This window comes from Ostrinia furnacalis, unplaced genomic scaffold, assembly GCF_004193835.3.
Source record: "Ostrinia furnacalis isolate ACB-3 unplaced genomic scaffold, ASM419383v2 OfSCF0781, whole genome shotgun sequence".
NCBI classification, from domain to species: domain Eukaryota; kingdom Metazoa; phylum Arthropoda; class Insecta; order Lepidoptera; family Crambidae; genus Ostrinia; species Ostrinia furnacalis.
Genome location: NW_021131020.1, coordinates 1 through 11,863, shown reverse-complemented (window position 1 = coordinate 11,863; position 11,863 = coordinate 1). Strand labels below are relative to the sequence as shown.

At 41.1% G+C, this 11,863-nt stretch overlaps 1 protein-coding gene across 1 annotated transcript; it reads right to left on the bottom strand.

The window, feature by feature from the left end:
* Window positions 1-3,729: 3,729 nt before the first annotated feature.
* LOC114350118 (alpha-tocopherol transfer protein-like) lies at window positions 3,730-6,966 on the bottom strand (the record flags this gene model as incomplete). The annotated part of the gene is made up of 4 exons (XM_028300772.1): window positions 3,730-3,881; window positions 4,686-4,879; window positions 6,185-6,329; window positions 6,852-6,966. Coding segments are annotated over 4 exons (606 nt in total), but the record flags the coding sequence as incomplete, so codon positions are not given.
* Window positions 6,967-11,863: the final 4,897 nt, after the last annotated feature.

Genomic DNA, 11,863 nt, shown 5'->3' with positions numbered 1-11,863 from the left:
GGTGTTAGTCTTGCTTGATTACTCTCGCGCATTCGACACTATAAATACATCTTTACTTTTGGCTAAACTCATCTACTACGGTTTTGATCACTTAACACTAAAATGGTTTTCTAGTTATTTATTGGGTCGCTCGCAGAGGGTAGAGGTCTGTTTACCTAATGGTACAAAAACACTCTCGGCTAATTCTGTGATTCACCAAGGTGTACCGCAAGGTTCTATCCTGGGACCGATACTTTTTATTCTTTATACTGCCGACTTGCCAAGCTGTGTTATAGACTGTAAACATCACCTGTTTGCTGATGATATGCAAATCTATCTAACATTTAAGCCCGCTGAAACAGTTTTATCCATAAACCACATTAATAAGGACTTGGAACGAATAGCGAGATGGTCAGATTCAAACGGCCTTGTTTTGAACCCGGCTAAAACTAAATTTATTATTGTAGGTACGAAATTACAAACTAAAATGATTGAATCATGCAACCCTGAAATTAAACTACAAAATAGCAAAATTGAACAAGTGAGTGAAGCCCGAAACCTAGGTGTGCAAATAGACGGTAATTTACATTTTGAATCACATGTGCTTAATACGGTAAAACAATGTTATTATCGTTTGAAGGNTACAAAATAGCAAAATTGAACAAGTGAGTGAAGCCCGAAACCTAGGTGTGCAAATAGACGGTAATTTACATTTTGAATCACATGTGCTTAATACGGTAAAACAATGTTATTATCGCTTGAAGGTATTATATCAGGTCAGACAGTTTTTGAGTGAAGGATTGAGAGTACGCCTATGTGAAACTCTGATATTATCAAAATTAAATTACGCGGATACAGTTATCGGTGGTTGCCTGCTAGGACGGACTAAGAAGCTTGTTCAACGCGTCCAGAACTCCTGTGCTAGATATTGTTTCTCGATCCCTCGCAGAGCACACGTGACGCCATATTTAAATAGAAGTGACCTTCTTAACATGGAGTCACGACGAGTAATGCATTTCGCGAGTCTTCTTTTTGGAGTAATAAATTATGAAAGTCCTCCCTACTTGTTTAACAAATTGAAATTCACGCAACGCCAATCACGTATTACAGATCGATTGATATGTCCTCCTTACAAGACTGCTGCTTTTCGTGGCAGCTTCAGGTACTTAGCAACAAAATGTTGGAACAACATTCCTCCACCAATTCGTAATAGTAACACAGTCAGAGCCTTCAAGGTAAAGTTAAAGTTACATCTTTTATCTCTACAAAAGGATATCTAAAGTACCTACCTAAACGTATATAGTATAAATATCTAAATGATTATAAACACATAATTATATCTTTTCTCTCATATTTATTATTGTTACTATACATTATATTCACTATAAGATGCTCCATAGCGCAAAATAGCACAAATAATGTACCCACCTACTTATTCTCCTTTCTTTATTTTAATATGTTGTGAGTTGTAACATTCGCTGTGGGCCAAGTGCCCCTCTCTCATGGTTTCTGCAGAATACCAGTGGCCGTAACGTGCTCCCGAGTACGTTATGGCCTCATACTGAGCAGAGACCAATTTGGTACAACAATTGTATTATTTTACTTTTTAATGTCAATGTGTATCATTTAGTACCAAATAAATATTTTTTCTTTCTTTCTTTCTAAAGTCTTCCAGTGACTTGGCCCACTTTAAGCTTGGTCCACGGGCCAAGCTGCTGGATTGAATTTTCAAATATTTTCTCTTCTAGTAACTGGACCCACTCTAAGATTCTTAAGCAGATTTAAGTTGATTTGGTGTTTAATTTCTAAAATCATTGAAAGTGGGCCCAGTTGCTGGAAGAAAAAATATTAAATCAATTCAGCGACTTGGCTCATGGACTAAGCTAAAAGTGGGCAAAGTCATTGGAAGGCTAAGGTAGGCCACTGCTGAGAGCAGCGAAAGAAAGTCAGCCACTTAATTGTCAGTCTTTTATTCTAAAACCCATTAAGTGTGAGGGTTCTAGCTGTTCTACATGTGGTTCTACTATGATAGTATTACGGTGGTTCTACGGAACCCTCATATTTTTGGTACAAAGTAGTGTCAGTAGTGTTCTGAAATGCTGACACCTATTGGTGTAACCAGTCAACATTATTTTACCGAAAGCGCCAGTTGCGTTGCAAGCTGAGTTGTGTATTCTAACATATTCGCTAGATGGCATTAGCTGTGGCGCCTTTGTATTATTTGAACATTTTGTAAGAAAGAGCATTTTCACGGAAAAGTGATTTTCGAGCTTCAGAGAGCTGAGTGTGAGTTTTCATCAAACGCGCTCACTAGTGAGCGCGTCAAAAAATAACCTTTATTGTATGACGGATTGTATAGCGCCCCTAGCGGGAAATGATCAAAAACTAAAATTTTCATACATTTCATACATTATTAGAAACTCACACTCAGCCCACCGGTCTCAGTCCAATAGTAAGCCTAGGCACAAACCACCGATTTTTAGTTGGCCGATAGTTGGGCCCTATTTCTTTTGTGTGTTCCATTGTGGGGGAATTGCCAGTACTCGCTACGCTTGGCAGGCGGGTTGGCGAGCGCAGTTTTTTATATGTTTCGCACGCAGACGCTGCTGCCCATCTCGCGCTACCGGATTTTGTCGCCTCTAACGACACGCCTCCTGTTGGAGGTGAGGAATTGTATTCTTTCCGGCCGTCCCCACACGGCACTGACGGCAGAACTGCCGGCCGATGGGGCAGCAAGGTTCTGGAATGGAGGCCGCGTACCGGAAGGCGCAGCGTGGGACGTCCACCTACAAGGTGGACCGACGACATCGTAAAGGTAGCAGGGAAGCGCTGGACGCAGGCCGCTACCAATCGATCAACGTGGAAAGCATTGGGGGAGGCCTATGTTCAGCAGTGGACGTCCTATGGCTGACATGATGATGATGATGGGCCCTATTTTAATTTGTATGAAGAATCGGCCGATATCAAATCGGTGTACCTACCTAATGTGCGCACTTTCATACTGATTAACAGCCAGACCCAACTATCGGCCAACTACTTATAAGTCGGTGGTCTGCGCGTAGGCTAAAACAGTATAAATAATAATTACTTCTTTTATCGCAACTAGGGTTGCCAGGTCCAAAATCACAAAAGCCGGACTTTGTGCTTCATTTGGCCGGACATTTTACCCTGTGCAATTAGTGTCAGCTCATGAGTGAGTACTATCATCATCGGTTGCAAACCACATCCTGATGCGTGAGCTTCATATTATTCTGTGGCTCGACTTTCGCCTGGCGCGGCAGCCCAATAAAAAGCCTATAACAAAACCGGACGCCTGGCAACCCTAGCCTAGGCTAAAACAGTATAATTGTTTACTTCTTTTATCACAACGTATCCAACAACCGGCGTGAACCGGCGGAAGACGTGGAACTATAAAGCTTATTAAAAAAATTGGACACTATTTACAAAGTCAACCTGTATTTATGAACAACTCACCTCTGCAGCGAGCTCAAGTCGTACCCGTGGAAGTGGACGCGCTTCCACAGGTCGTCAGCTGGCGCGAACCGGCGGAGCACGTGGAACTATAGAGCTTATTACAAAAATTGGATACTATTTACAATCACCCGGTATTTATGAAAAAATTACCTCTGCAGCGAGCTCAAGTCGTAGGTCGTCGGCCGGCGCGAATCGGCGGAACAGGTGGAACTATAGAGCTTATTTAAAAAATTGGATACTTTCTACAAAGTCACCCTGTATTTATGAACAACTCACCTCTGCAGCGAGCTCAAGTCGTACCCGTGGAAGTGGACGCGTTTCCACAGGTCATCAGCCGGCGCGAACCGGCGGAACACGTGGAACAGCGTCTCGAAGATGCGCGAACAGTTGATGACGTGCACCCCGCGCTGGTGAAGCGGGAACGCGAACTGCGGACCAAATGTTCATCGCTGCAACTCTGCAACCACCGCTGCAACTCCTGTGTAGCCAGGATCTACAGCTTGACCGCCAATAAAAACCCAACCAGTGAAGTTCAAGTTAAACGGGGGAAAGTTAAGCTGTCATTAGACCCGCAACGAAATTAATCAGAAGAAGTAAGGTTCGACTTTTCTCCAAGGTTAATAATTTTTTTTGTCGAAACGTTCATCAGCGTCATTTCAGCCACAAGACGCCCGCTGCTGAACATAGTCCTCCCCCAATGATTTCCATATTGACCGGTTGTTAGCGGCATGCAACCAGCGCCTTTCTGCTACCTTTATGAGGTCGTTGCTCCACCTTGTGGGTGTTGTTTTTCGGTACGTGGTCTCCACCGGCTGTCAATTTTGCGTACTAATTTGAAGTAATGTGCCCTCCTGCCTGCTCATTGCCACTTCATCTGATGAAATGTTATGAGGGTAAAATCAAAGGCTAGAATAAAGCCTATTTCGTCGACATAGCCCTCAGAATTGCCAAACTGAAGTACTGAAGTGGCACTTAGTACTTCAGTTTGGCAATTCTGAGGGCTATGGGGGTGGAAAAGTTTCAATAGGTGGATCGACGACCTGGTGAGGGTCGCGGGAAGCGCCTAGATGCGGGCAGCACTGAACCGTTTTTTGTGGAAACCCTGGGCTCACCCAACATTTGTGGACATCCTTTGGTTGAGATTGTTCATCTCTAAAATATTTTTTATACAGTATTACTTTAGCAGTAGCAAGCAGCCGTGGATTAGGTAGCCTACAAGACACAGAACTTACGCCCATAACGTTCATGGCCTGCAGAGCGATGGCGGGCGAGAGTTGCCTGAAGTGTTTCATAGTAATGCCCTCGCAGTCGATCAGCGCCGTTCCTCCCAGTACTTGCAGCTTCGGCTGCATAATGCCTACTTCCAGCAGTAGTAGACAGCCGCGGATTAGGTCGTCTACTGGAACCTTGTCGGGGTCCCATTGGCCTGGAATACAAGTAGGAAATTCAGAAAGGTGCAGCAGTGAATTATCTTAGACAAAAACAAAAACAAAACACGTGCGGACTCTTTCTTCTTCTAATAACTAAAGCTTCAACCATATCAGCGCGTGCAGATCGCCATCGCCGGCGCGATCAAAAGCAATTATGATAGGTCGCGCGACCTAATCTAATCTTAATGACTAATCTTTTCCAAACTTAGAGTGCCCTACAAGGTATGGAATATTTCTTTTCTGACAAAGCGGTAGTATCCTCCAGCCGTATAAACAAACTCTGAATTCTGAGAAATCCATTATAGTCTATAGTCTTTTTCACCTAAGATGATCCGTATGACGTTTCGAGTTTGAAAGATTTAGAGATGTCACATAACTAAACCATAGCGATTTATCTATCGATTTTTTTCGAAGAGTTAGTAAAACCTACTTTTAGAGAATTATTTTGTATAGGTGTTATTTAACAAAAAACATGTTTTTTTTAATTACAAATATTATTGTATTATTTTTTTATTGATAATATTCAAATTTCATGGTTCGTGTTCAAAAAAACGATTCCTAAAAAGTACTGGTTCTGTTTCTTTAAATTAAAAACTATTAATTTCTTTTCAATGCGTTTATTAAAGTCAATAATCGAAAAATATAGTTGATTTTCGTGATGTTTTTAATAACTGAGTATTCACTGCACAATCGATTAATGAACCGCGGAAATAATCGATTTTATTATACAAGAAATACCCCAGCACTAAATCTATTCCGTTTCACACATTGCGTACATTAAATAAAAAATATTTTTACATCGTTTTTAATTAAAATATAATCAGTAGACTCAGATTTTACTACATATTTTAAGACAAGTAGTTAATTTTTTTTATTACATTGCTAATCAAATACAAATATTTTTTTCGAAAATATTCTGCATATGTATTATGCGTAATATGGATAACCTTGAAGTGTCATACGGATCATCTTACGTGAAAAAGACTATAATGGATTATAGTCAAAGGAGTTAAGTAAGTTAGCATAGACCTGTATTTCAGTTTTCGCGGAAGTCTAAGGCTACGGCCGGATACTCGCGACACCCCCACTCGGGCGATGACATAACGCCGCTGAGGTTTTAGTAATACTCCGTCCTTTTCAGGACGCGCCCTTTCAGGGCGCCGGGAGTCCCACACACCACCCTGTCCCCCGACAGCGGTGACGGTGCGAAAAGCATTTCCTCCGCGACAAAAAAGACCTGTATGTGAGTATCAGAAGATTCACCATCACCACAAAAACAGCGGTGAATGCCAGCTACTCACCTAGCCTGCAGATGATGAGTCTGCCAACATCAGGTCTGTCAAAGAGCACTCCCTCGTAGACGCAGCCCAGTCTCGTCAGGCTGAACCAGTCCACCTCGCGCCATAAGTGCGGATGCTGTTCCCGGAAGGTGCAGTAGCGGACCAGCTGTTGAACAGGTAAGAATTTGAATTGCTTTTTTATAATGCTTCAACCAGACCAAAGCGTGCAGATCGCCATCGGCGGCGATCACGGTGCGATCATAGGCCAATGACAGGTCGCGCGGACAGTCATGGGTCGCGCGACCTGTCATTGTCAGCGATGGCGACCTGCACGCGTTGGTGTGGTTGAAGCTTAAGATTCATCCATACTAGTAATTAAAAGTGATGCGAGGGTGATGGAGCGTGCTATGCTCTGAGTTTTCTTGAAGATATCAGAATCAGAATTGAGGATATCTGCAGGGAAACCAAAGTAACCGATATAGCCCGCAAAACTGCCAGACTTAAGTGGCAGTGGGTGGGGCATAAAGTTCTCGAGTGGTGACTGCCTCAGTGGATCGTCAATCTGGTGAAGGGAAGCTCCTGGATGGGGGCAGTGAGGGCCAGTCGTTGTGGAAATAATTGTGGAGGCCTAGGCTTTTTCCAGTAGGGAATGTTCTTTGACTGAGAATATTAATATGGTGTCACTAACCAGTCTGTGCGCCCGCGCGGGCACAGAGCGTCGCGCGCGCAGGAATCGCAGCAGAAATGCGTCGTCCATGCGCGGTGGTTGGCATTCTCCTCTTGCTGAAACATGAGAGAACAGTCTGATTGAAAAACAACATCATTTGAACGAGAATCGTATGTTCAGCAGTGGACATCCCATGGCTGAAAATGATGATGATGATAAAATCGTAAATACAAAAGTTCGGTCGTTCAAACAAAAGACGGCCGCTGCTGACGAAGGCCTCAAGGATTTGTACAAAGACCGATCTTGCGCTGGTTAGTATATTTATAAGCATTCTTGATTCCAATCTATCCCAAAGGGTGTAGAATAATTAAAATACTTAATATAGTGTTTCTATTTATTTAGATTCTTTGGGCGATGGAGGGGGCTATGCTCGAAGTTTCCCTACGTGATCGAATCAGAAATTAGGAGATGCGCATCCGGAAGAGAACCAAAGTGACCGAGATAGCTCGCAGAATTGCTAAAATCAATGGCAGTGGGCGGGGCACATAGCTCGTAGAGACGATGGCCGTTGGGGCAGAAAAGTTTTCGAGTGGCGACCGCGGGCCGGAAGACATAGCGTGGGCATGCCTCCCACTAGGTGGACGACGATCTGGTGAAGGTCGCGGGAAGAGCCTGGATGCGGGCAGCGCAGGACCGGTCGTTGTGGAAATCTTTGGGGGAGGTCTTTTTCCAGCAGTGGAACCTTTGTTTGTCACCTGTCATCCGCTTTACAATGGAGGGAAGTCGAACCTTAATTTCGAACTCCTCCTATGTTCTTCTGATTAATTTCGTTGCGGGTCCAATGACAGTTTAACTTTCCCCGGGACAAAGTTGACCTTCATTGGTTGGGTTTTTGTGGCGGTCAAGCTGTAGATCCTGGTTACACAGGAGTTGCAGTGGTGGGAACGAGAGGTGGGAATAGTCCCGTCCAGCAGTGGACGTCATTTGGCTGAAACGAACGAACGAACGAATCTTTGAATTTTCATTATTTAATTTTTTCCTAAATTCTATTAAAAATTAATTTTTAAAAGTTATTACCAAGACATTCTGCACAATAATTACGTACCTAATGTACCAGTCCAGTTGCCATATCCTGGATATTGCATAAGAATTGTATCTTTTAATTTACTTCTTCGAAGTTAAAAGTAGTGCAAACCCATTCCTATGAAATTAGCACCGTAAGTAAGTCAACTGATTAGTTATCGAGCATTAGATAATTATCTTTGGTTCACTAGCAGGCATTACCTCTTTATAAAGTCATAATATTTATAGGTCTCTATAAAATCTTAATCCATGCAATTATTATTTAAAGCGAAAGAAACATGGGGCAAAATAAACACCTAGGTGATGAAGGTTGGATTGGTGAATTAATAATTTAATTTCATAAGTTGGCGAAATGATTAATTTATTTTGTGCTTAACGCACTTTTGGGAAACTTTCACTTTTTCTGTCCAAGAAATAGCAACGCTGGTAAGAGCTATTGTAACATAAATTACCTACCAAGATTATGGTTTAATTCCTTGCTTATAACACACATACGCCCGTATTCACAAACTTTACTACGAGGTTTTACAGTGCGCATGGACGCACAGGGTCACACACGAACCAATCACAGAGCTCTATTCAACGCTGTGCATTCGATTTGCTGCTTCACTTAAGCAAGCATCGTTTGTGAATACGGGTGTCAGGCCATTGCACTTCCCTCAAGTTATGTAAGCAGGACGCTACTTCGGAGGTTCATAACTGCACACATCCTCTCGCTGTGCATGCTGTGGCTGATTGATAGTTCAATAACAATTCTATAAATAGCTAACCCAGAAAGCCAATCTCAGTCGATGATTATCATTAATTAGGCTAATTAGTCACACGAGATAGTAATGAATTCAAATTGCTTATAATGGCTGATAAACGAACTTCAGCATTAGTAGATTTTACGAAAGAGGGTCCCTAAGAGTAGTGTAGGATACTTCAGCTTATAGACTAGCACATCCAATAGACTCAAGAGGATGTAGCACCTAGTACGTAGTGGCTGATTGTAACAAACTTCTTAATAATATTCACCTTAAAGGCCGGCAACGCACCTGTAACGCCCATGGGTCTGCGGGTGTCTATGGGCGACGGTAATCACAATAAGGTTGTGCTTTTTGGCCTTCCTTGGGGAGAACTACGTCCAGCAGAGGCTTGCAATTGGTGATGATGATGATCTTATTTCACAATACTCCATGATGGAGTGGTACGATGGAGTCTCCATCGTACCATAGATGATTGCAAAGAAATATTTATTTAAATAACTAGCTGACCCGGCGAACTTCGTACCGCCTTAGCGTAGAGATTTTCTTAATATTTTTTTCCGTAAAAAAAAGAATTATCGAAATCGGTTCAGCCGTTCACACGTGATGCCGTGACAACGCGAAATGGGTTTCATTTTTATATATATAGATTCTATGATGCCCATAGCTTTCTGTCATCGTCTCTACTCTCTACATCAAGCACACCACCATGGCATCTTTTTTTCTTCTTTATGGCACCATGGCATCTTGTAATGATATAAGGTGCTAACTATTTTGACAAACAAGTACCTAGTCCCATGTGTTGACGACTGTAGATACCTACATCCAAAACCTAAATTACTTTGCAACGCATCGTTCGGGTATTTTTGAGCCCACGAAATTAGTATTCATTACATAGTAACCATGAAAATGAACAGTCGTCCGCGAAAACATGCAAGAAAAGTGCGCTTTATTACAGTGGGTTAGAGGTGGAAAATGAAAACTTTTATGCGGTTGACTGTACATCCATTTGTTTGATTTTTTTGTATGAATCCGAGTATATGTCGTAAGTGCCATTAGTACGCCTACAAAATAATGTTTGCATTGTGTTATTGTTGAAATAACACTATATCAACAGTTTCTCAGTTTCTCTGGCTGGAGAGATACTTGGGAACAGAAAATGTTATGATGGTCGGTAAATAAATAAAAAACTACTTTCTTTTATGGGCTCTGTGATGAAATATCAAAGAAAGACTGAAGAACGTTCTGCTAAACTTACATAGATTTGAATTGAAAAAACATAGGTAGGTAAGACAAACTGCCTGAGATCTTTTGCTTGTTTGTGATGCTTTAAAAGGTGGAAAATGAGAAATATTTTAAAATACTTACATTACTTGTAACATATTTCATTGAATTTATGATTTGATATAATAAAAATTAAGCACTGTTGATCAGCATTGCAAAAAATAAATAGCTTATACAAAATTATAGATCACCTATTATAGGTATTTTATACCTACATTTTTATTTATTGATTTTTTAAAACTTTTGTCACTGACTGTCCGGATTGCTTTTCTGACATGGACGTAATGTTTGCGCTAAACGCAAAAAACTACAGCGATTTAAACTGTCATCAGACTTGCGCAAGTGTCTAAACGTTGCACGCATACTTGGCCATGAAAAACCTAAAGTAGAGAAAAAATAATTGTTTAACATTTTTTTTACTGTTAAAGTCGAAAACCGAAACAGCATTATCTTATACTAATTCCTAGATAAAACTTCTTTAAAAACCCTTTATTCTAGCCCTGAAACAGCAATGTCTAAAATCTGTAGTTGAGGATTCCAAGTGAACCTCGCTTCCACCTTCGGCCTAATCACCACTTTCCATCGTGTGAGATGCAAGCCGTTTCTCGTTGTGGATAAAAAAAAACTGTTTTAGTAATTTTGAAATCAATATGATGTCCATCAAGTTCTCTACCTGACGACGTTATAGAGTTACCAATGCAATAAAAAATCTTTGGGAGAGTCGCGTTTTTTTACAGCTCAAGATATATAATTACTATTCGTACTTTTCAAACATCCAGATGGAAGTTACATAACATGATGATAATAACAGTACAGTGGAAAAACAGCTGTTTCTAGGACGCATTGTCGAAGCGCAGCGATGCGTTTGACACGGCAACGATATAAATAATTCAGGGAATGTACCGCCATTACTATGTATAGTTAGACACCTTTCTGCGCAGTGTGTTTACCATGATACTCATAGTTAGGTATGTTTGCTAGCGAGTGCGTAGCGTGGGACGTGCAAGGTGGACCGACGACATCATAAAGGTAGCAGGAAAGCGCTGGACGCAGGCCGCTACCAACCGGGAAACACGGAAAGCATTGGGGGAGGCCTTTGTTCAGCAGTGGACGTCCTATGGCTGAGATGATGATGATGATGAGTACGTCAATAAATCTATGAAGATTTTAGTTCTTGAAAGTAACGGCTATGGGCGCTGTACATTACCATACTTTTTTACGCAGTAAAAAGCACACACCTAATGTAAACTCACTGATCACGTATTCTTGCAGCCAAATTTGTATTCGAACAAGTGTTTGTTTACGTTACGCTGTTTGTTTAGATGCCAAGAATGAATTTCTATAGTATTGGTTTAGTCATATTCCACCTTGATAACAGGGTCATAAGGAATAGTTTTGAGAGAGCCCAAAGTATAGCTCTAGTGTAGCATTTCTTTTTTTAGAATTTTTAAAGGAAACAGTATGTTATGCACATGGCATATACTCGTAATTTATAAAATAAGGGAGGGAATTATCATAATTCATTTTACAATTTTTCGCCAAATTGTCACAAGCACACTGAAATACATGAAAAGTGATTTTCATTTAAAATGTTTCCCTAAAAATGAATAGAATAGAATAAAATAGAAAGTATTTATTTTTCTCAAAACAGGTTTCATTTAGAGTTTACAAAAAGCATAAGAGACAAAAAGGTCTATGACTCAGTGATTGCAGGAAAATATTTGAATTATTTTTATTCGTAGTATTCATTAAAATGTCTACGGAAATAAAAGTCTCTTATTTTGCCCCTGGGGACACCCGGCCGGGGACAGAGATTGATGGTCGAAGGTTCTAATGGGATTCTAACGAAGATGTCCCAAATACGAGTATGTAGTTCAATGTCGAAGGACACTTTTCCGTTTTTGCTAGTCCAAGGAATTA